This window comes from Hylobates moloch, unplaced genomic scaffold (genome assembly GCF_009828535.3).
Source record: "Hylobates moloch isolate HMO894 unplaced genomic scaffold, HMol_V3 SCAFFOLD_4, whole genome shotgun sequence".
NCBI lineage: Eukaryota > Metazoa > Chordata > Mammalia > Primates > Hylobatidae > Hylobates > Hylobates moloch.
Window position 1 is genome coordinate 84,558,720 of NW_026652279.1, and position 25,334 is coordinate 84,584,053.

Genomic DNA, 25,334 nt, shown 5'->3' on the forward strand with positions numbered 1-25,334 from the left:
GACACCTGTAATCTCAGCTACTTGGGAAGCTGAGGCAGGAGAATCGCTTGAACCCGGGAGGCAGAGGTTGCAGGGAGCCAATATTGTGCCACTGCACTCCAGCCAGGGTGACAAGACTGAAACTTCATCAGAAAAGAGGAGAGGAGAGGAGAGAAGAGAAACCATATATAGATTAGTGAAGTGAACTGTAGATCATGAAAGATCATGAATAATTCAAGCCATACCAAAGCTTAGGGTAGAGGTCTCCCAAGAGACACAGTTGGTGGGTTGGGTTCATTATTCTGATGTTCCTTCTGAAGGTGAAATTTGCTTTTTCTACCTCCCAAAGCATCTTCTAAGACAGAAATATATGCTTAATGGGTGCCTAAATCAAACCTGATCATAGACATAATAGCAGCCCTGTACAAATGAGCAGCTATCCTTGGATTAGAATTAAATGTCAGTGACCTCTAAGAGGTATGTGACTACATTTGGGCCTCAACCCCTGTCTTACTGACTAGGATGGTGGAGTGAAGCTAGAGCAGGCAGTGCTTATTCAAATCCCTTCACCCATCTGTCTAGGCTGTCCCTTCCTTCCTTTACTAATCTATGGAGAGCTACCTGGGGAATAAAGAGACAGGAAGGAAAAAAGCCTCAGAGCAGCCATTTACCAAACATGAATATCCCTGGATGCCTTGGAATCCTTAATCCTAATAGCATGCCACGTTTACAAAACCAGTTTTGAAGAATACTTGAAATAGACGTAACACTTTTAATACTCTCAACAAACATTCCAGATGAATATGTCAGCCATGATAATTAGTAAATAAGTCTCACACACGGTCATAAGACAAGCAGTTTATTGTTTAAAAAATGTTGGACTATATTACAAGCTACTAAAGTCTAAGGGAACCTAAATTCATTTACATTTTTAAAATGTCATCTATATTGTAAACAACATTAGTTGATCCAAACTGCAGAAGTCTATGACAATTAATGGCACTTCTGATGTGGCGGTGAAGTTCTGGAAGTGCTTCCGTTCAGAAACTTAGTGTAGAAGAAGAACCGCAGGTGGCTCCATGAGGGACACACGCAGGTACCTGAAACAAGACCCAAAGCAAGGTCAGCACAAGCCAAGGACTTTGGTTTCATAAAATCTCAGGCCACAGAAAACTTTCCAGTAGTTTTAACAGAATTGAAGGAAGCTGGCTGACTACAAGTATTAAAAGCTGACAAATTATAAATCTAGGTCTCTTCAAATTTATTCATAAATTTGTACATGTAACCTTACTTTTCCAACCTGGCACCAGATATACAATTTAATCTATTTTTAATCTAGTAACCATTACTATAACCCATTAAGCTTTAAATAGAGAGCTAAGATATGAAAATGTCAGTGACTTACTTCGAAGCCTTGTACTTCTCCCTAATTGCTTGCTGAGGTCGATGGGGTATATCAAGGTATGTTTTATGAAGCTCACTCAGGCAAGGCACAATTTCACTTAATGAATACCCTGTAAATGCAGCCAGGGTTTCTGGCTAACGAGACAAAAGAAAAACAATTGCTTCACATAACTTTATATTAGAGATCTGAAGATAACCAATTTGAAATAAAGGGAATTAATCCCTTAGTAAATATTCACATTCATCTTGAAAGAAACCAGAACCCCCTTCAGAGACTTTAGATGTAAAATACCAGAAAGAACAGCTAGGGCTCTAAATTTCCTCATATTATAAATTTATAATGCTCAACTTGGGGCTGGATCACTTTCCTTGTTCCCTCATGAGTGAAATTTTTACTGGTCCCTTATAGAGCCCTGCTTGCCTGATCATTCTATTTGTACACAACATGAAAAATTTTTAGTCAAGACACTGCAGTGCTGGAATAAGAATTGCTTAAAAAAAGTAAAAGAAAAATTTAAAAAAAAGAAAATGCAGCAGAAAAAAACATAAGCATCCATGAAAATAAAGGTAGACACCCCACTTCTTTTAGTACAACAGTGAGCCTTCAGAACCAAACCTAGGGGTCCATTTCTGATGTTGCCACCTTCTTGGGCAAGAGGCAACACTTTACTGCCCTGTTGTCTTGAAAGCCTGAGGTGCAATATTCTGGCCATCCTAATTGGACCCAGGTTTTTTTTTGTTTTTGTTTTTGTTTTTAATATAGAGGATAAAAGTCAACAGCTTTTGCTTGAAGTGGTCAATGATTGTACTTCAAGGGCCCTCCCTGAATAACAGTGGGCACTGAGGTTTCCAGGCCTGCTTCTGTTTAAGGAGCATGTGATGCTATCTCCTTGACTTATTGCAGTCTCACTCCTCATAGAGTGAAGCCATTGAGTCAAAGCCATGAAGACTGACCTGGAAGACTCAGAGGCATGTTGTGGTCTGCTGTCAAGATGACCAGATCCTTATTAAACTAACTTGCCCTCATAAGAGGCAAGCCCATTCTAGATAGACCTTGAATTTCATCTAGAAAGAGGTTAGAATCTTACCCAAAAGTGCTTGTTCACAGTATAGTTTGCCAGGCAAAAAGCTGCTGCAGCTATCAATGAAGGAAGATATTTCAAGAATGGGTCTGCTTCAAGTAGACTCAGCTCTGCTACATACTAAGCACAAGAGAAGAAAACACATTGGAATTAGAAATGTGACTAAGGTCATAAGTAAGCCTGGAAATGGCAAGGAAATAAACGGTATCTTATCTTTGTTCAGTCGGCATCTACAGAAATAGATGCTCAAAATTATTTGCTGGGTTAGTAATTGGTATGCCTGTCTATAACAGTAACATTTATGTTTTGGTAAAATGTCAATACAAAAGTATTTGGCCTACTCAAAGTATAGGTGATAGGTTACCTTTCTTATGCTAATAGTTTAGGTTTATGCTGAGATAAAGTGGCACTGCTCTGGCAGCTGGAATTGGAACAGAGATTTTAGCCAAAAGACAAAAATATTAAAGCTATTAATCTATCAGGCAAATGCATGCAGTTCAGCGACTAGGACAGCACCAGTGGGAACATCTCATATTAGAAGAAACCTAGTAAAACATGTGGACATCCTTATTACTCTTTGCACAGCACATAAATACCAGATATCCTAGATTATGGTCGCTGGAAACCCAGTTGACCAAACCAATACTTCAATGCCTTCAACTAAAGTTCTGTAACTCCAAACAACCAAAGAATGCTCATTACTTAATATACTAGGATGTGACTAGAACCATATTAAACTAGATTTCCTTTGTTCCCAATCTATAACCTAGGAGGTTTTGCTTGTATGCGTTCTGTATCCAATAAGGGAACAGTTTCCAAGCTTAAATTTTTAAATAGTTGGGTGATTAGACAACCCGTGCCTGCCATAGTCAATAGTAATGCCTTATAACCAAAAGCTTGGTTCTTAAAATTAGCTCTCTTTCAGCACTGGGACAGTTTTTCTGGGCCCGTGGGAAGAAAACTGAAAAGGAAAGAACTGAAAGATGATTGGGAAAGGTTGATTTTTATGCTCCTTGGCACTGGAAGTTCCTGGAAATCACGCAGCATACACACCTTAGCCAGGTTCTCAGTCCTGTCACACACTCCTTGTCGCCTCAAGTACTGAAGGAGAAACTGGTTGGTGGTTGGTACTGTCAGATCAAAAGCTAGAACTTTCAGAAGCAAGTGTTCCATTTTTAACAGTTGTCGTTTGGTGTATGTATCATCAGTGATATAGACAAACTCGTCTACTTCAGGAGGATATATCTCTTCATATTTCCTGGAAAAGGAAGAGTTTTTAGAAGTAAAACTTGGAACCTATGGCTCTGCTCCTGTGCTACCATAAGCCACACCTCTCCGCATGGCCCTTGCAGACTTACTTTGCAGACACATAACCACTTAAATACCACTGAATGACTTAAGGCTATGAAAATATTACGAGCTTGTTTCTGGACCAAGAACATGATTATTACAAGGATATGCTATATTTACTGCTAGGAGTAGTAACAGAAACAATTTCCAACTGAGAATTTTAGGTTTGGGCCTGTGATACACTGAAAGATTCTGAATGACAGACACTACAGGTAAATTCCTACACATTCTACAGGCCTCAAATCACTTCATAGAAAAAAGCGTTATGATCAACACAATGATAGAAACAAACTCCACAGGCCTCTAGTTTTTAAAAAGATGCTGTTCAACTTTCTCCACTGAATTAGCAAATGATGCTTATAGCCAAGAGATATAACAATATAATTTCACTATGATCAATTCTTTCCTTCTGCCTTTGTTTCTACTTTCTTAGGGGAATTTTGGCAAGTTTTTATGCATTAACAATAGAATGTTTGAGACCAGAAGAACAGAAAAGAAACTATCACTTAGTGACAGGTCACTTAAAGGTAGCTCAGCCACGACCCAGCTCTCTTTTCCCACAAAATTAGGTACTGTGTTATGAATGACTGATAGTAACAGGAACCAGTTGAAGTAGTTTATTCACTGTAACCAAATAAACCTGTTATTATGGGTCATTTGCCAGATCATGAAGATAGCTTTTTGTAACCACACTGTCTTCAAATAGGACTTAATAGCCAGGAAATAGCCAAAAGGCTACACTGCAAAATAGTTAAATTAGATCCTGAATTTGAGCTGACGGCTGCCTTAGTCATAACATTGAACTTGTTGCTATAAATTATAACCAGGTGATTGAAGAGTAAACATGTGGTAAGATTCAGTTTCTCAGTCAATCCTGTGAAGAAGATGATCTTTTATCAAAGGACACCTGACTAGTTTCAATTATCAAGCATTGCATTTCTTCAATAAGAAATGGAGGACAAAAATTCAGTGTTTTGACAAGTGATAGTTTCATATTATGCAAGCTGAAAGAACACTTACGAAGCCAAAAGAATAGCTGCTGTTCCTACGAGCTGCAGTTTCCCTCTCAGAACAGACATACGTGAAAGGAACCTGTCCAGGAAGTTGACAGCCAGATACAGGGTCTCTGCTCGAAGTTTATATTCTTCCCCAACCTCCACCAGCCAGTCCACCAGAATCGTGCGCATGCCTTCCGTGATGTCTGGCTGCTTCTTCATGTAGTGTGCTTTGGGTCTGTGCCTTATCTGATTGGGAAAAGGTTTTGATATTTAGTAGTTGCAATTTCAGAAAGATCATTCCATAATACAGTTGCTATTTAAAAATCTCACAAGCAAAGGTTGGAAAGATCCTGATCAGAGCCAAATAAATCTTTATCGTAACAAGGAAGAAAAGTGTAAATTTCTGGTTCTGTAAAATAATTGGTTAGCAAATTAACCTGGGGTTGGGGGGGGCAGGGGAAAATGGCAATGTGAATTATTCCTAAGAGTGAAATATTTAACATATAAACCCTTTGAATCATGTAGAAATAGTCCAAGCAATTGCAACTTGCCATCACAACTATTATTTTTCATAGATATTCTTTTTTTTTTTTTTTTTTTTGAGACGGAGTCTCGCTCTGTCGCCCAGGCTGGAGTGCAGTGGCGCGATCTCGGCTCACTGCAAGCTCCGCCTCCCGGGTTCACGCCATTCTCCTGCCTCAGCCTCTCCGAGTAGCTGGGACTACAGGTGCCCGCCACCACGCCCGGCTAATTTTTTGTATTTTTAGTAGAGACAGGGTTTCACCGTGGTCTCGATCTCCTGACCTCGTGATCCGCCCGCCTCGGCCTCCCAAAGTGCTGGGATTACAAGCGTGAGCCACCGCGCCTGGCCGATATTCTTATGTTTAGCTGGCATAAGAGTGCCATTCACTAGTGGTTATGGACCAAGAGTTTATAATTTATCTTAGTAATAAGAGCTTGGGTCCTGAAGATTGAAGTAGAAGGCAGGAAAACTTACTTCAGCTTCCCTAAGGTACTGATAAATTTCTTCAGCATATTCAGTCACATTTGTCACATCTGTGCCAAGATTGGATACGTCTTCAGACTGGGAGAGGAGAGATGAATCTACCAGCATAGGGGAAACTGCAAGAGTTCAACATTGTCAGATAACTCATTTAATTTAAACATTTGTTCAATCCACTAACCCTCCACAGGCAGTTGTGAATACAGTTATTACTTGCTGTTTTTCTCTTGCTAGTTACTAGTATTGAATGCCGCAGGCAGTTATAAATACAAGGTACCATCAGCCATCAACCATAGGCAAGTCAGTTACCTGTGTTGAAATCCAGCAGGAAGTGCAGGTCTGACTTGAGCGTGCTGGTGTCTACTTCATACACATCCTCAGACGCCATCCTCTCTCTAACTGAGCAGCTGTCTTCGTCCCCCTGCTCTAGTTCATCCATGTAGATGTCAAACCCTTGCTTGGGGGGCTCTTGGACCTCACAGTCAGGGAGCGCTTTCTTTCCAGCTGGAGGGAAGGCATTTTCTGATCCAGAATAACACCTGATTCGTGTGATCCCCTAAAAAACATTTAAATCTTTTGTTAGAGGCCACGTCAAAGACCACAGAGGCAATGTGAACCTGCGTGACTCAAACCAACAGCCCGGGAAGGTAAGATAAACTCTAAAGGGAAAAATCTATGTCATAAATTTAATTCCAAAAAAAAAAAAAAAATCTTCAAAAGTGTAATTTCCCCCCCCTTATCTTTGTCTACATTTGATATTTGGAGAAAGAGCTACATAAAATTTTAATCTGCCTCACATATGTATCAAAAGAAATTCAAGATTGTAGAAAAAAGAAAACGTATAGCTCTCTTCCAAAATGAAATGGGTACCACATATAAAGGGAAAACTGTAAATTGGCTTTTATATTTATAGCATCACGAGATTTTATAAGTAGCATAACTCTTGATGCAGTGACTGAGTTCCTACAATTCCCCTCCTTAAATAAATAACTTTTTAGCCGGAAGGCCCCTATAATATTTCCATTTTATATCCACTTATTAAGAAACACGATTTTGGAAACTGATGCTGCTAAATTCTCTTACAAGCCACAGAACCTTTACATATGACATAATGCATTTACTCTTGGGGAAATTTCTTAATCATTTCTCCTTTTTCTCTATTCTTATAACATGAACAATGGGAACAACTGTGGTGCCACCACAGTGAACAAGCATAATGCATCAAACACTGTTGCATGTTAAGGTGAGCCATGCCAGATGGCATGAATGTCAGCTGAATCAGGGCAGGTGGGCAAGCTCTATGAACCTGAGCTATATTTATGCAAATGCCAGCTCTGTCTATCACATTAACCTCTTGTTTATAATGTATCTTGGTGTATACTGTTGAAGGCTACTTCTAAGTTAGTAGGTGGTTCCATAACTTTCCCTTCTATGTATCAAGTTAAATAGATGATCTATGTCTAGTAAGAAAATGAACACTTATGGTAGTAATTGGGGGGAAATCACAAAGACAACAAAGAGTCATAATCAGAAGTTACTGTAACCAGATAACCAAGTTACTGCCAGGTTTGACTCTTGCTACATAGATACTGTGTCCATAGGCTGGGACATATATTTAATCAACAAATATTTACTGAGTATCTACTATGTGCTGGAAGCTTTTCTCATGCCCAGAATTTAGTAGTGAACGAAATGTTTAAAAAGAACTACCCTGATGGAGTTTATATTCTAGTCTGTGGGAGAGGAAGGAAACAAACTAGAAAAGACACAGTAGGAGCAAACAGAGCAGAGTGAGACAGTCATATAGGGCATGAGGACAGAAAGAAAAGAGAGGCCAATAATGAAGGACTTACCACAGGCCAATTAAGGATTAGTTTTCATTACTATTATTTTGTTTTTGTTCACTTGCCAAGGCTGATCTAAGAAGTGGCTTTTATTCAGAGACAGGAGCCACTGGAATTTTGGGCAAAGGAGTGGCATAATCTTTTTATTTCTTAAAAGGATTATTCTGGCTGTGCATAGGTGGAGAGTAAGTAAGCCAATCAATTACAAAACTTGAAAATTCTAAATAGGGATTTGAACCAGGGAAGTAATTGTAAACCGTGAAGAGCAAAATGGTTCTAGACATTTGAAAAGTAGAGCTAATAATATTTTCTCATTAGGTTAGATGTGGGGTGAGAGAAAAATAAGAATCAAGGAAGACAAAGGTTTGGAGGCTAAATAACAGGAAGGATGGATACTCCATTTACTGAGATAAGGAAGACTTGGGAAGAGCAGTCTGGGAGTAGGGAAAAGGATGGATGTTTCGTTTTACACATTGCTTATTATATGACCTAAGTGGAGATGCCAAGTAGGCTCCTGAATATATGAGCCTGCAATAAAGCTCAGAGGCCCAGGCCAGAGATAGAAATATCAGTCATCACCAAATAGAGAGTGTTTAATGCTAGGAGACTAAGAGGCTACTAAGGGAGTGAGTGCAAGATTTAGATCAAAGACTAGGCCCTAGGGCACTCTAACTTGTAGAGACTATATATATATATATAAGTAACAATTAGAATATCAAACAGTGGCCAATGAGCTAGGTAGAAAACTTGGAGAGAGTGGTGTTCTACAAGCTGAATGAGAAGAAATTATTTCAAGGGAAAAAGAATGATCAACCATATGAAATAATGCTGATCAGTCGAGGAAGGAAAAGACTATGAATTGAGTCAAAATAGAGCAGGAAAAGAACTAGAGACAGAGCATTCATCCAACAAACAATGTGTGCCGTCCTGGCCAGGCCCAGGCACTGTTCAAAGTAATGGACACACAACAGTGAACATGACAACCTAAATCAACACCTGGATGGAGCTTACATGTTAGTGGGAAAGGCAACATTATATATGTCAAGATACGACAAACTCTCAAGATATGTGGCTTTAAATGGGATAGCTTCTGTCCCATTACTTAAATTTCTTTAAGCACTTCAATTACTTTAATCGACATAATGCAAATAGTTCCTAGACCTATTTCCTTGATATGGAAAACTAACAAAGAAAATTCATTGCCATTTCTAGCTGAAAAAGGGACCGGTCAAGGTGATTTTACAAAATCAACTTCTTCCCTGTGGTCCAGATTCCAGGGTTGTAATACTTCAGAGGGAGCGTTTAGTTGAAAGGTTTTTAAGATGGAAAAATGGCAATGTTTTTGTATGCTTAAAGGTTTGGCCCAGTAGAAAAGAAAAAACTAATGACTGAAAGAAAAGTGGCTATAGCGACATCCTTGAAGAAGCAAGAAGACATGAGTATATTGTACGCATGGCAGGGGGGCCACCTCGCATGAGAGCAGGGACATAGCAGTCACATAACAGGATGTAGATGGCAGATTATATGGCACACGGGGACACGTGGAGATTCTCTTCTGCTTGCTTCTATATTTTTAGGAAAATAGGATACAAAGTGATCAGCTGAGAGTGGGCATGAAGGAGGAGGTTACTGAGGATTAAACAGAGAAGGGAAGGTACAAAATAGATTTCTAAGCAGGTTGCAGAGGATAGGTATGGCGAATGCAGAAGTGGCACCATGTCACGTAAGAGGTTAGCAACTGGGAATTTAAAATGCGACCATTCAACACAGGCACAACTGACAATTCATAAGAAGCAAGTCTCAGGCTTTAAGTTTTAAAAAGCAAACGTTGCTAAGCAAATTAAAATTTGTTAAAACCACTTCCACTCAACTTTCTCCAAAGCTTTGAACAGATCAGTAGATGGGGGGCTTCTAATCTAGTTTCTACCATAGCTTTCTTTTGGCAGAGGCTTAAACTTTTCAGATTTTCTCACCTATGAAATAGGAAAGGTATGGTTTTCAGTCTGTTAAGGTATCTATGATCAGTTAAGTTCACACAACTAATATCTGAGGGGCCATTACCTGTTAGCATAGCTGCTTAGTCAGTACTGGGAAGATGTCTGCCTTCAAAACACCCATTTTGGAGTAATCTAGTCTAGCCTGATCTAATCCTGATTTTAACACTATCCCCAATGAACACGGCCAAGATTATCCAGGTTTGCTTTAGGCACAGCCTGCATCAATGTGAACACTGCTCTAACCTGGAGGAACCCCAGTTTATTTGGAAGCATTCACATTTCCTTTTAGCCCAGCCCTTAAATTACTTTAATATACATAACCCAAACAGTTCCTAGACCTATTTCCTTGATAGTGGAAAAAATAACAAAGAAAACTAATCACTATTTCTAGCTGAAAACCGAACCCCTCAAGGTGATCTTAAGAAATCAACTGGCCTGCCACCGTGGCTTACGCCTGTAATCCCAACACTCTGGGAGGCCGAGGTGGGCGGGTCACCTGAGGTCAGGAGTTGGTGACCAGCCTGGCCAACATGGTGAAATCCCATCTCTACTAAATACAAAAATTAGCCAGGCGTGGTGGTGGGTGCCTGAAATCCCAGCTACTCAGGAGGCTGAGGCAGGAGAATCGCTGGAACCCGGGAGGTGGTGGTTGCCAGTGAGCCGAGATCGCGTCACTGCACTCCAGCCTGGCGGCAAGAGCGAAACTCCGTCTCAAAAAAAAAAAAAAAGAAGGAAAGGAGAGGAGAGGAGAGGGGGAAGGAAGAGAAAGAAAGAAAAAGAAAGAAAGAAAGAGAGAGAAAGAAAAGAAAAGAAAAGAAAGAAAAGAAAAGAAAAGAAAAGAAAAGAAAAGAAAAGAAAAGAAAAGAAATCAACTTCCCTGTAGTCCAGATTCCAGGGTTGTAATACTCAGGGGGAGCTGTAGGTACCAGGGCAAGAGAGAAGCACCTGGCACCAAAGCAGGAGAGCCATTCTCCACAAGCATCATTCCCAGTGCGTCTGAGTCATTACCTGGCCGCAGGTCCTCCTGTACTGCCCATTTTCAGTTAGCAGCCCTAGCACTGTCCTCTGCGGGGGATCCCGGCCCAGCGGGGCTCTGGTGAGTATCTGACAAGCATCAGGACCTCGGGCCACTGTAGCCAGCACAACTCCACTCTTGGGGTTGCTGCAGTGCATTGCCTCAGACTCCACGGGCTGCTGCTACCAGGGAAAGAGAAACAGACAAGCTGGTTAGTCAACCCTGTCCACCCGGGGCTCCAAGGACAGAGCGAACCTCTAGGAGGGAGAGCAGCAAGCAATGGGACTAACACCAATTGCTTATCTTCCCAGAAATTATTAGGGCTGAAAGGGCAGGTGCGACCGCACAGGCGATCAAAGTTGCTCTGAACCAAAACAGTCATTTGAATCCCTGAGGAAGGCTTTTTATCCCAAGACCTCGTGTTGGGCCGGAAGGAGAGAAACATTCTGACAAGCCTCCAAGTCGTGATACTAAACCCACGTTACCTGAAAGTTGAAATCTGGGAGCGCTCGTCTTCCCCAGATGAGATACTCTTCTCCCCAGCCCCCAATAAAAGATCCAGGGTACATGACTGCGGGAAAGCCGATCTCCATCCCAAGTGACAAGCAGGGTGCTGCGCTGCGGCCTCCTCCCACCAGACAGGAGGCCCCAAAACCTGACTGGACCCCAAAGCCGGCCCCGCTATTCCAGGCGTTATCTTCCTATGTGTCCGGAACAACTGGCAAGTGCACTGGAGGATCGGGGTTAAGAGGTTGGCCGGCTGGGCGGGGCAGGGTTGGGCAGGGCCGGGCCGGGCAGGGCGGGGCAGGGCGGGGCAGGGCGGGGCAGGGCAGGGCGGGGAGGGAAGGACCAAATGTCGAGGGATTCCAGCCTGGGAGGCGGCCGGGCTCAGCGCTGCGGCGGAGCTGCCCACCCGCGTCTGTTGAATCGGCCAATCAGCGGCGCTCCCGGACCTAGCTGGAGCGTTTCCATGCCGACCGCGACGGGCTTGCGCTCTCCGGGGCCGCATCGCCATGGCGACCTGCTCACCTGACTCGCTCCGGGTGGACGCGCCGCGACCCCTGGGCGTTCAGGCCCCTGCGGGACCAACGGGCGACGGCCCTCCATCTCCAGCTGTGCGTCTCCGCCCGGGCGAGGTGGGGCTGGCCGCGGCTGTCTGCACACGTCCCCTCTGGTCCGCGCCCCCGGCCTGGGAGGGCGGCCTCGCCCACCCCACGATGGCCCCGGCTTTGGAAGGGACTGTTTCCGTGACCCGTTCTCCCAACAGCCGCTAACAACCCGCTCTAACGTCTCCTGCGCGGCCCGCTCCTGAGAACCCTGGCTCGGGAGAGCGACGCGGGGTCCTCGGGGCAGCGCAGGCTGCGGCGTCCTGCCCACGCTGGCCCGAGGGCGCGGCTCGCTCCGGCTCGGCTCACACACCTGCGCTTCCTGCCGGGAGGCGGCTGGGACGCGGCGGGGCTGCCCCAAGTGCAGTCGCGGCAGTGTTGCGTCTCCATCGCTGGGGGTCCTTGCGGGCCGCGCCTGCCCCGCCCGGCTCCCGGTGCATGTGGCCTGCGAGGCGGCAGAGGAGATGTGGGAATTTAGGGTCGCATGTGGTGCTCGAGGTCCCCACGAGAGGTCTTCCCCCGCGGGCTCCTGCGCAACTGCGTGAAACCGGCCCGGGAAAGCCAAGATTGTGGCCCAGGAAGAGGAAGGAACGCGGGCGATAGAGCTGGGGCTTGGGACGTTGAGGGGGTCGGTGGCAGCGCTCCGGGCTGGGGGCTGGGCGGGCGGCCCGGCCGCGAGGGGAGAGGAGTCCCTGGGGTCCTTCTACGGGGGCTCCTGGAAACTCGGGGGCTCAGACGCCTGCATAGGTGACTGACAAGCCAGGTGAAATAATCGAACTTTATTTTTTAAAAAATAATATGTATATATGCACACACACATTACCAATGCTATAGTCTGTTACTACTTCTGCTTTTTTTAAAACATCCATCCCTAAATCTCTAAATCAGACCCAAAGTCTATTCAAATGGCCACTTTATGCAAGCAACAGTTATCAGCGTTTTTCTAAGTGTGCGTTATTAACATTTTCACCAAGCAAACTGAGTGTGGGCGTTGCTTTAATGGGAAAATAGTAGTATTCTAACAAAAGCGCGGGTTGAAAGCCGTGCAGTTGAGTCAAATATTAAGAGTTGGTAAGCATCTGGAGAGTCAAGGCTGGATGAGGGAGGAACGCAGAAACGGATCTTGTTCAACATGAAACTCATTTCTATACGTTTGTCACAGACTTCTATTCCTTGAGAGACAGCAGTCCGCTTGCACCCCAGATTTCCTGTGCCTTTGAACATGAAGGAAACACGGGAACTCTGGTAACATCTAGATTGCCGCAACAGAGAGTCAGAGGCCAACGGGGACCAAATGCTCTGCTTCGCAAGGTGAATGAAAGGAGCATTTCTGTCCTCTTGCCTGGCGCCACTATTGGATGTCTTCCCGGGAGCCCTCCCCCACCTGCCAACAGTGTTGTTATTTCCCGGGACGCTGAAGGACTCAGTGGCTAACTCCGTCTGGGACTCTACAGCAAGTCCTGCCAAGAGCCTGAGTCGCTTGGGAGCGGACAAGATTGGCTGCGCTCAGGAGACCTGGTCCTTTGTACACCCCTTTTCATCTGATTTGCTCGGACAAAAATGACCGAAACCTCACGCCCTTTTCCTTTTCTCCAAAACAGAGGCGCTGGCGCAGTGTTTGTTCGTGGAATCTGTCGTTTTGATCCTCTTTTCTGGGATTGAAGCTGAAGCCAGGGTGGGAGTCGGGGAGTGCAGGGAGTGGGGAGCCCCCGACTCCTGCAGAGGCGGATCTGAGGCTGTTTTTTCCCAACTAAGATCTGGCCAGGAACAGATAACAAGGCTACAAAGGTGTCCAGTGACTTTCAGCCGTCTTTAGCCTTAAAAAAGCCTTAAGAAATCATAGTAACCAAATGATACCTTCGGATAATTTAATACCCCTTCCCTTATCTGAATGGCTGCACCTTAATCTAGCCTTATCTATATGAAATAGGATTATCATGAACATCTTTTTTCCTGTTCTATCCACTTTGCTAAACTTGGCAAAGGGAAATGGTTAGTTTATGATTGTTTTATTGTGCTGTCTTAGAATTCTGCATTGTCGTTACAAGCCTCTGGTCATATCTTAAACAGGAGAGCGAGTCCGATGAACTGTTATCTATGTGTGCATGTAAATTCAGATACGTGTATAACTTGTGCAATACTTATGGCTTTCTTGGCTTTAAAAAATATCTACACTGAGGCCGGGCACGGTGGCTCACGCCTGTAATCCCAGCACTTTGGGAGTCCGAAGCAGGCGAATCACGAGGTCAAGAGATCGAGACCATCCTGGCCAACATGGTGAAACCCTGTCTCTACTAAAAATACAAAAAGTAGCTGGGCATGGTGGCAGGCGCCTGTAGTTCCAGCTACTCAGGAGGCTGAGGCAGGAGAATCGCTTAGAACCTGGGAGATGGAGGTTGCAGTGAGCCCAGATCATTCCACTGCACACCAGCCTGGTGACAGAGCGAGACTCCTTATCAAAAAAAAAAAAAAAAAGTCTTCACTGAATATTGTGTTCCAACGAGTAATGATTTATGACATAAAAATAAATTTAACTGAATAGGTGTTCGATTTTTACTTTAAAAATCTAAACTAAAAGCTTGGCCTTAGAATTAAGAACAAAAGGAGCAGAGGGAGTAGAAAGGACTTTCTCACAAATTACACAGTTTTAGTGGAATGCATAATTATAATGTTGCATTTAGCAACATTATAATCTAATCTTAATTTTGCTATGCAAATCAGGATTAGATTTGCATAGCAAAATAGGATTAGAACTCAAACATAAGTAGATTTTAATTTTCCCCATCTTTAAATAAACTATATATTTGGTAATATATTGAGAATTAAACAATATAATTGTAAATACAACTTTCTTTAATATCTAAAATATTTGGCATAACTTAAATACTAATATAACCCCCTTTTTTTTTTTTTAACTTAAAAAGTTCGTTGGTCGGCACTTCCAACCTGGCAGTGAATGCTCAACTAGCTTTAACTCTAGGATTAATTTTCAAAATAAGGATGACAGCTGAATTCTTTACTAAGAATTTTGTTGTTGTTGTTGTTGAGACGGAGTCTCGCTCTCACCCAGGCTGGAGTGCAGTGGTGCGATCTTGGCTCACTGCAAGCTCCGGGTTCACTGCAAGCTCTCGGCTCACTGCAAGCTCCGGGTCTTCCCGGTTCACTCCATTCTCCTGCCTCAGCCTCCCAAGTAGCTGGGACTACGGGCGTCCGCCACCAGGCCCGACTAATTTTTTTTGGTATTTTTTAGTAGAAACAGGGTTTCACCGTGTTAGACAGGATGGTCTCGATCTCCTGACTTCATGATCTGCCCGCCTCGGCCTCTCAAAGTGCTGGGATTACAGGCGTGAGCCACCGTGCCCGGCCCTTTACTAGGAATTTTTAAAACCCAAAACTCCTATTAAAATCAATTCCCTTCTCCAAATTACAATTCAGACAGTCCTTTCAGTTTGTCAGCAATGACCCGGTATTTCAGAGGCAGTTACTCTATTGCATTTGTTCATCCTAGCTAGTAATAAACCTCCTGTTGAAACATTTCAGTTTTTATTAATTGGTATGAAATCAGGTGGTTTTTCAGGATGAGGCTGAAGGAAAGATTAAAAAAAAAACTGCCAAGTTTATTTAAGGACAGAGGTCCATTTAGGGACATATTTTGCCTCTTCATAACATGCCTCTGTCATTCTGAGGTATACATTTAACTAAGAACACAGTTTGAACAGTAAGATGAGAGATAGATGTTGGAAAGAAACAAGGAACCAGCTGCAATTTGTGACATTTTAGCACTTAGCTCCAGGGAAGATGACTAAAGGATTGAGCAAATCCAGCTTGAAAAGCAGCCAAAACTGTACACACCTTAAGAAGCATATTTCATTAGGTTGTGAAAAGTGGATCCCTTAGTACATAATGGGTGAAATAAGTTTTCATTAAGACTTGTAAGAAGTCACCTTCTCCAAGTGAAAATAGTATGAATTACATACATGAGATTAGACAAAGTCTACTGTTCATTCATTCATTTCGCAAAGTTTTTTGAGCATCCATTGTATGCCAGGCAGTAGCTGGGTAGTATGAGTATGATAATAAAAAATGATCCCTGCCCTCAAGGAGCTGTTGTTCCAGGCAAGGAAAAATAACAGATAGTCATGGTGCAGCATAATTAGTGTTTATTTTACCATGAGGAATACAGATGTATAAAGGGGGAGCAGTTGGAGCTTAAGAGAAAAGGAACAAGGTATGTTGCTGGGAAGACTTGGAGGCAGTATCCAGATGATTAAAGTCTTAAAGACAGGGCAAGGGCCTGGCACGGTGGCTCACGCCTGTAATCCCAACACTTTGGGAAGCTGAGGCAGGCAGATCAATTGAGGTCACGAGTTCGAGACCAGCCTGGCCAACATGGTGAAACCCCATCCCTACTAAAAATACAAAAATTAGCCATGCGTGGTGGTGAGCACCTGTAATCCCAGCTACATGGGAGGCTGAGACAGGAGAATTGCTTGAACCCAGGAGGTGGAGGTTGCAGTGAGCCGAGGTCGTGCCACCGCACATCAGCCTGGGTGACAGAGAAGAGACTGTCTCAAAAAAAAAAAAAAAAAAAAAGACAGGGCAGGAAGTATAGTCTACATATATCCTAGAAATGGGGCACCCAAAGAACAGGAATTTTCAGCGGTGTTTACCCAGCACCTTCCAAGGGAAAGCTCTAAATTGTGATGTCCAAAAATACCCCTCACGACTGTCTCTACTGGCTCAGGTACAGACTCCATGAGCAATTAACTCATCAAGAAGCCAACCTCCCAGGAACTTGGTGAGAGGAAGAAGTTTCTGCTGACTTTACTTACCATGAGTTAGTCCCTAATCATGTGCACAACTAGAGATGTATTATTAAAAATCAGTTTCCCATGATGCACAGTTGAGGCCTTTCCCAGATTCTGCACCAAGGAAAAAATAATTTCAGTGGGACAATACAGCCATTTTCCATTACAAATAATTGGGAAAGTTATCTTTAATTTCTGTGGATACATAATAGGTGTATATATTTATGGAGTACATGAGATGTCTTGATACAGGCATGCAATGCATACTAATCACATCATGGGAAATGGGGTTCCCTCAATCATTTATTCTTTGTGTTACAAACAATCCAATTGTACTCTTTTTGTGATTTTAAAATGTACAATGAAATTATTGACTACAGTCTCCATGTTGTGCTATCAAACGGTGGGTATTAGTCATCTTTTCTATTTTTTGTACCCATTGCCACTTCCCCAAGCCCCCAATTATCTTTCTCAGCCTCTGGTAACCATCCTTCTACTCTGTATGTCAATGAGTTCAATTATTTTGATTATTAGATCCCACAAATAAGTGAGAACATGAGACGTTTGTTTTTCTTTGCCTGGTTTATTTCACTCACCATAATGATCTCCAGTTCCATCCATCCTGTTGCAAATGACAGGATCTCATTCTTTTTTATAGCTGAATAGTATTCCATTGTGTATATGTACCACATTTTCTTTATCCATTCACCTGTTCATAGACACTTAGGTTGCTTCCAAATCTTGACTATCCTGAACAGTGCTGCAACAAACATGGGAATGCAGATAGCTCTTCAATATATTGATTTCCTTTCTTTTGGGTATATACCCAGCAGTGGGATTGCTGGATCCTGCGGTAGCTCAATTTTTAGTTTTTTGAGGAACCTCCAAACTGTTCTTCATAGTATTTGTACTAATTTACATTCCCACCAACAGTGTACAAGGGTTCCCTTTTCACCACATCCTCCCAACATTTGTTATTGCCTGTCTTTTGGATATAAGCCATTTTAACTGAGGTGAGATGGTATTTCATTGTAGTTTTGATTTGCATTTCTCTGATGATCAATGAGGTTGAGCACCTTTTCATATGCCTGTTTGCCATTTGTATATCTTCTTTTGAGAAATGCCTAATCAAATCTATTGCCCATTTTTTGATCTGATTATCCAACTTTTTCCTGTAGAGTTGTTTGAGCTCCTTATATATCTGGTTATTAATCTGTTGTCAGATTAGTAGTTTGCAAATATTTTCTCCCATTCTGTGAGTTGTCTCTTCACTTTGTTGATTGTATCCTTTGCTGTGCAGGCGCCTTTTTACACTTGATCTTCGCCAAAAGCCCAAGAAGCAATGTGCAGGAGCTTTTTAAACTTGACGTGATGCAATTTGTCCATGTTTGCTTTGGTTGCCTGTTCCTGTGGGGTATTTATTGCTCAAGAAATATTTGCCCCAACCTATGTCCTGGAGATTTTTCCCTAATGTTTTCTTGCAGTAGTTTCATAGTTTCAGAAGTCTTATATTTAAGTCTTTAATTCATTTTTATTTGATTTTTGTATCTGGCCAGAGACAGGGGTCTAGTTTCATTCTTCTGCATGGGGATATCCAGTTTCCCCAGTACCATTTATTGAAGAGACTGTTTTTTCCCTAGTATATGTTCTTGGCATCCTTGTCGAAAATGAGTTCACTGTAGGTGTATGGATCTGTTTCCAGGTTCTCTATTCTGTTACATTGGTCTATGTGTCTGTGTTTATGCCAGTACCATGCTGTTTTGGTTACTGTAGCTCTGTAGTATAATTTGAAGTCAGATAATGTGATTCCTCTAGTTTTATTCTTTTTGCTTAGGAAAACTTTGGCTATTGTGGGTCTTTGGGGGTTCCATATACATTTGGGGATTGTTTTTTCTATTTATGTGAAGCATGTCATTAGTATTTTGAAAGGGATTGCACTGAATCTGTAGATTGCTTTGGGTAGTATGGACAGTTGAACAATATTGATTCTTCCAATCCAACAACAAGGAATATTTTCCCATTTCTTCCATAAGTGTTTTCTAATTTTGATTATAGATATCTTTCACATCTTTGGTTAATTCCTAGGTATTTAATTTTATGTGTGGTTCTTGTAAATAAGATTATGTTTTTATTGCTTCTTCAGATTGTTCACTGTTGTCATATAGAAATGCTATTGATTTTTATATGTTAATTTTGTATCCTGCAACTTTACTGAATTTATCAGTTCTAATAGTTTTTTAGTGCAATCTTTAGGTTTTTTTCAAATATAAGATCATATCATCTGCAAACAAGGATAATTTGACTTCTTCCATTCCAATCTGGATGCCCTTTATTTATTTTCCTTGTCTGATTGCTCTAACCATACTTCCCACACTATGTGGAATAACAGTGGTGAAATTGGGCATCCTTGTGGTGTTCCAGATCTTAGAGGAAAGGCTTTCAGCTCTTCCCCCATTCAGTATGATACTAGCTGTGGGTCTGTCATATATGGCTTTTATTATGTTGCGGTATATTCCTTGTATCCCCAGTTTCTTTAGGGTTTTTAATCATGAAGGATGTTGAATTTTATCAAATGCTTTTTCAACATCAATAAAAAACCGTATGAAACGATTGTATGGTTTTTATCCTTTATTCTGTTGATATGATGTATTATAATGGTTGACTTGTGTATGTTGAACCATCCCCGCATCCCAGAGACAAATCCCACTTGGTCATGATGAATGATCTTTCTAATATATTGTTGAATTAGGTTTGCTAGTATTTTGTTGAGGATAAAATTTTGCATCAATATTCATCAGAGATATTGGCCTATAGTTTCCTCTTTTTTTTTTTGAGATGGGGTTTCACTTTTATTGCCCAGGCTGGAGTGCAATGGCACAGTCTCAGCTTACTGCAGCCTCCACCTCCCAGGTACAAGTGATTCTCCTACCTAAGCCTCCTGAGTAGCTGGGATTGTAGGTGCCTGCCACCATGGCTGGCTAATTTTTGTATTTTTAGTAGAGATAGGGTTTCCCCATATTGGCCAGGCTGGTCTCGAACTCCTGACTTCAGGTGATCCACCCGCCTCGGCCTTCAAAAGTGTAGGATTACAGATGTGAGCCACCGTGCCCGATCTGGTTGTAGTTTTCTTTTTTTGATGTGTCTTTGTCTGGTTTGGGTATCAGGGTAAGACTGGCCTCATTGAAAGAGTTTGGCAGTGTTCCTTCCTCTATTTTTCAGAATAATTTGAGTAGGGTTGGTATTAGTTCTTTCAATGTTTGGTAGAATTTGGCATTGAAGCCATCGGGTACCAGGCTTCTTTTTTACTAGGAGACTTTTTATTATGGCTTTGATCCCGTTACTTGTTATTGGTCTGTTCAGGTTTTGGTTTTTTTTTTTTTTTTCTGGTTCAATCTTGGTAGTTTGTATATGTCTAGGAATTTGTCCATTTCTCCTAGATTTTCCAATTTATTGGCATATGGTTGCTCAAAGTAGCCACTAATGATCCTTTTAATTTCTGCACTATCAGTTGTAATGTCTCCTTTTTTCATCTCTGATTTTATTTATTTGGATCTTTTCTCTTTTTTTCTTAGTTACTCTGGCTAAAGGTTTGTTTAGTTTAACTTTTCAAAAAACCAACTGTTTGTTTCATTGATCTTTTGCATTTTCTTCATTTCAGTCCCATTTATTTCTGCTCTGATCTTTATTATTTCTTTTCTTGTACTAATTTAGGGTTTGGTTTGGTCTTGCTTTTCTAATTCTTTAAGATGCATCATTAGATTGTTTATTCTAATTTGTTCTTCTTTTTTGATATAGGCACTTAGAGCTATCAGCTTCTCTGAGTACTGCTTTTGCTGTTTAGTATGTTGTTTCGACACTATCACATTTTCAAGAAATGTTTCAATTTCCTTCTTAATTTCTTCATTGACCCACTGGTCATTCAGGAGCATATTGTTTAATTTCCATGTATTGATTTCTAGTTTTATTCCATTGTGGTCAGAGAAGATGCTTGATATTATCTGAATTTTTTTAATCTTTAAGAGTTGTTCTGTGGCCTAACATATGATTTATCCTTGAGAATCATCCATGTGCTGAAGAAAAGAATGTGTATTCTGCAGCCAGATGTGCTGTAAATATCTATTAAATCCATTTGGTCTGTAGTGCAGATTAAATCCAGTGTTTCTTTGTTGATTGTCTGTATGGGAGATCTGTCCAATACTGAAAGTGGACTATTGAAGTCTCCAGATATTACTGTACTGGGGACTATCTCTCTCTTTCTCTCTAATAATATTTGTTTTATATATCTGGGTTCTCCAGTGTTGGGTGCATATACATTTAAAATTATTATGTCCCCTGGCCAGGCACAGTGGCTCACACCTGTAATCCCAGCACTTTGGGAGGCTGAGGCAGGCAGATCACCTGAGGTCACAAATTCAAGACCAGCCTGGCCAACATGGCAAAACCCTGTCTCTACTAAAAATAAAAAAAAAATCAGCCAGGAGTGGTGGCATGCCTATAGTCCTAGCTACTCAGAAGGCTGAGGCAGGATAATTGCTTGAACCTGGCGGGCGAAGGTTGCAATGAGCTGAGATCGCACCACTGCACTCCAGCCTAGGTGACGGAGCAAGACTCTATCTCAAAAAAAAAACAAAAAGGCTAAAGAATCTGTATAGTTTTCAGTTGTGAAAATTCTGTTTGGAAAGAAGAAATCACAAACACATATAACTTTTTAATAATAATGATAAGTCATAAAGTTGTGTGCATGAATATGTGTTCTTTTTTGGCAATTAATATATATTCTGACTGAATGAGGCAGCTTGGTGGCTCTATCCATGATATCAGAATTATTTATTATTATTTTTGGTTTTTATTGACAAAGAATATTTTTTCATCCATCAGTTTCCATTACTGAACACGTTGCCTAATCAACAGTGAAAAAAAGTCCACCTGAAGTACACTGTTCTCTGTGTATATGAAAAGCACAACACATTTTAATTTATTCTAATAATAGACACAGAAGTTGCATAAATGAGTAACAAAGAGTCTTATGCAAAGTTTAGTCTTTTAGAAGACTTTAGTCTTATTTAGTCAAATACACAATTAGCCACAAGGTAATTAGGGTGAAGTAAAAATTTTCTAAGAAGTCCAGAGAAAGTTCTTGTTAAAAGCCACATATGTTTTCAGTTAATTACAGAAATGAGGAAAGGTTTCTTGAAAATGGTGATTTTGTGTTTAGCCTTGAAATCTGGATCTGGTTTTGATCTGCATGGTTTGGGGAACCTATTTTAGGAAAAGAGTTCTGCATAAGTAAAGACTCTGAGAAGATGATTATAAAACATGTTTTGGGTTATGCTGATGTCCTGTAACACCTGAGATTATAGTAAAGGATACACTTTACAATCAGGAACATTGGGATAGTGTCCTGTAGTATTTTTGAATGCTAGAATAAGGAGTTGGCTGTGGCACTTTTGAACAGAGGAATCATGAAGTTAGAACTATGTTTATAGAAGAACCATCTGAGAGCAATGAGTAGCCCGGGATTTGGGAGTAGGAGATGCTTCAGGAAACACTTGCTAGAGGAAATGACGACCTGAACAGGATCATGCCCTGGACCCAGAAAGAACAGGAGGCTCAGTGAAGTCACTCTGACCACAGAATCTAGATGACTTAGCAACTGACTGTATGCTGGGTTTGAAGGAGAAGATGGAGACAAACATATTTGCAATTTCTAGGTCAGGTTGATGACAGGATAGTGGAGCCAGAAGATTAGCTAAATTCTGAGGAAAAAGAAAGTGAAGAGCAAGTTTGATTTCAGACATCTTAATCATAAAGTCTTTTCTAATAATTGCCCAGAACTGCCACTTTTCCGTCCACTTCCATCCCTACATATGTATGAGTTTTGATAATAATGAATTCTCCTTATTAACAGAGATTGATTATGGAGTTGGAGATAAAAGTAGATTGACTGTAATACATTTGATACAATGTACCCCCACTGTAAAATAATTATTAGTAGTTAGACAGCTATTCTAGGAAAACCCATGAAGAAGGAAAGAGCAACAGCTTCCTGTCTACCATTTCAGGGTCCCACTCTCCCATTCAAAAGGCCCTCTTCCAAAATCGTAAGTCCCTTAGCGTCATGGATGACATCTTCCTCAACTTTGCAAGCTCTTTTCCTGGCATAGTGCTCAGGACATAGTAGGCACTTCATAAATGTTTGTTGATTAAGTTATTGAACAGTAAGATGCAAGTTATGTTTGTTCCAAAAATGAGAAAAAGATGGCCTCTCTATATTGGTCTTATGTGGCTTACTTCTTCATTACTGACCAAGACCATTGGCTCAAAAGCCTGCCGGCAGCAAACTCAAATTCTTGTACAGCCAATTGTTTTAAATATGACCCAAGAAAGCATATTTTTTAGTCATTCAGAGCCTGCCTGCTTTGCTTACCCCAGAAACTCCACCGACATCTGTTAGCCTTAGATATACCAAACCCTGAGGCTAGAGAAGACCCAAGTCCATGCTGTTCTTCCTAACTCTGACCCAGAGCCTCCCACATCGTGAGGCTGAGGTACATCACCTAGCCGGGTAACCTCCTTTCTCTGATTTTCCACTCCCCAGGGACTTCCCTTGCTCTCTTCCCCTTTGGGTGGTGGCCCCACGCCATTGTCTCTGGAAGGTCTCCAAGATCCCTGGGCTTCACCCCCACCTACACTCCTACATGCCAGCCTGTCCAAGCACCACACAAAGCACTTTGTGTACTGCTGCCACCTGGTGGTCGTATCTTTCCCCTACCAGCCCCGAAATTCCTGCTTTCATGACATTATTGTAGGTGTATGAGGGAGGAAATCTGATGTATTAAATTGCTTTTTCAAACCTATGTGTTTTTTTCTTTCTTCCTTCCTAGGAATTTCATATTTTGTCACTCACTGAAAAAATTCTTAGATCTGAAAAGCTAGGAGGGTACTTGGAGATCATTTCATTAATCCCTGTCTTACGTAGGTGAGAAAACCTTGGTTCAGACCTATCTCCATCAAATTAAATTTCTAAAGGTGACGTTTCAGAAGTAAATTAACACTAATGAATTCTAATTCTAGGATTTATACTAAGAAACTAATCGTAAATAGGTTCACCTATAGAGCTTTTTATAATAGAGAAATTAAAAATCATCTGTATGTTTCAAATGAAGGGATTTGTTAAATGAAGTATAGGGCAGTAGTAGTCTGTAGTGACAACTATGCAGCAATAGTCTGAAAAACTGTTATAGAGTCATGTGAAATTATGTAGAGAAAAAAGTGACATACAGAAATGTTCATATTTTATGAGATAAAGTTTAAAAACAGTAAGTTTAGTATGTTGGATTTTCACTTAAAATTTTTATATGCTTGGAAGAAGCACCAAAAATAAATACCAAATATTAAGTAGTTCTCTGTTTGCATCGCAGGATTAGCTGATCCTAGTTGAATTCATTTGGTTTATCTGTAGTTTCTAAATTTGCTATAATAAAAATATTAATTGCTGAATAATTAAAAAGTTATTATTAAAGAAGTCAATTATCATGGCAAGCTGCAAGTTCAAGCTAAATGTGTTATCCAGTAGAACTTTCCGGCTGGGCACGGTGGCTCATTCCTGTAATCCCAGCACTGTGGGAGGCCGAGGCAGCTGGATCACTTGACGTCAGGAGTTTGAGACCAGCCTGGCCAATATGGTGAAACCCTGTCTCTAGTAAAAATACAAAAATTCGCCAGGCATGGTGGTGCACGTCTGTAATTCCAGCTACTCGGGAGGCTGAGGCACAAGAATCACTTGAACCCGGGAGGTGGAGGCTGCAGTGAGCAGAGATTGCCCCCACTGCACTCCAGCCTGGGTGACGAAGTGAGACTCTGTCTCAAAAACAAAAACAAAAACAAAAACAATAAAAAACTTTCTGCAATGATGAAAATGTTCTGTACTAACATTTCCTATGACATGTGGCTACTGGGCATTGGAAATGAAGCCATTGCAACTGAATAACTGAATTTTTAATTTATGTAGTCACAGGCAGCTAGTGGCTACCATATTGGTTAATGCAGGATAGACTAGGTGGTAGGTGAGAACAGTCATAGCACATTAAGAGTGATCATAATTAGTCTAGATGTGCTACTGTGTATGTAAATGTGTATGTTTTTCTTGACTAGCTTCTCTCTAAGTTATTATACCATAATTTAGGATAAAGTATACCAATAAATGATGACATGAAACCATCTATGTAGAGGTTTTTTTGAGAAACAACTACTTCATCATGTGATTTATAAGAAAGATCCATTTATAAATGAACAAGGAGAGTTCGTCCAGAAATTACATCTTTCTTGTTAAAAAACTGTTCATTCTTTTCCAGGATCATGCAATAGTCCAGAGGTAGAACAAGAACAGCTAAAAGATCAATCTGGATTCTGTTAACCCAGCAAATTAACCCAACTTTTATCATTTAACTTTATAGAGATACTATCTACTTAGATATGCTGAATGCTAGACTTACATAATAGTTGTGTAAATTGCCGCTTAAGCTTCATTTTTGTTACTAAAGTTGTTATGTTAAATTTTGTGACCAAATTCATACCCTCCTTCCATAATTTAAGAATTTGCCTCTCAGATTGACATTCAGACTTGTGATATCCTCATTCCTCAGACAATGCTTCATCGGCACCCAAGATAAGTCCTTATTTGAGATATATTGCTTCGTTTCTTGCCTCGTGACTGAACAGACACATTATTTGTGTAAAGGAGCCTTA

The 25,334-nt window shown here is 41.2% G+C and overlaps 2 protein-coding genes across 6 annotated transcripts in view; one reads left to right on the forward strand and one right to left on the reverse strand.

The window, feature by feature from the left end:
• Positions 1–822: 822 nt before the first annotated feature.
• Positions 823–12,330, reverse strand: CCNA1 (cyclin A1). 5 transcript variants are annotated; one of them, XM_058437669.1, is made up of 9 exons: positions 12,092–12,330; positions 10,666–10,851; positions 6,126–6,372; positions 5,811–5,935; positions 4,836–5,059; positions 3,519–3,723; positions 2,472–2,585; positions 1,385–1,518; positions 823–1,079 (listed from the first exon to the last, which is right to left on the reverse strand). In XM_058437669.1, exons 2-9 carry the CDS (start codon positions 10,828–10,830, stop codon positions 1,028–1,030), a joined length of 1,266 nt encoding a protein of 421 aa, XP_058293652.1. In that variant the 5' UTR covers positions 10,831–10,851; positions 12,092–12,330; the 3' UTR covers positions 823–1,027. The 5 variants fall into 5 exon arrangements, with proteins under 5 accessions (XP_058293652.1, XP_058293651.1, XP_058293650.1 ...); XM_058437668.1 differs by lacking the exon at positions 12,092–12,330 and adding an exon at positions 11,702–12,061; XM_058437667.1 differs by lacking the exon at positions 12,092–12,330 and adding an exon at positions 11,702–12,061 and having other exon boundaries at positions 10,666–10,854.
• The window catches only part of SPART (spartin), an 87,378-nt gene continuing 68,473 nt past the window's right edge, over positions 6,430–25,334 (forward strand). Inside the window, exon 1 of the mRNA XM_058437666.1 lies at positions 6,430–6,463. The gene's annotated coding sequence lies outside the window, so the exon portion shown is untranslated. The remainder of the gene's footprint in view (positions 6,464–25,334) is intronic.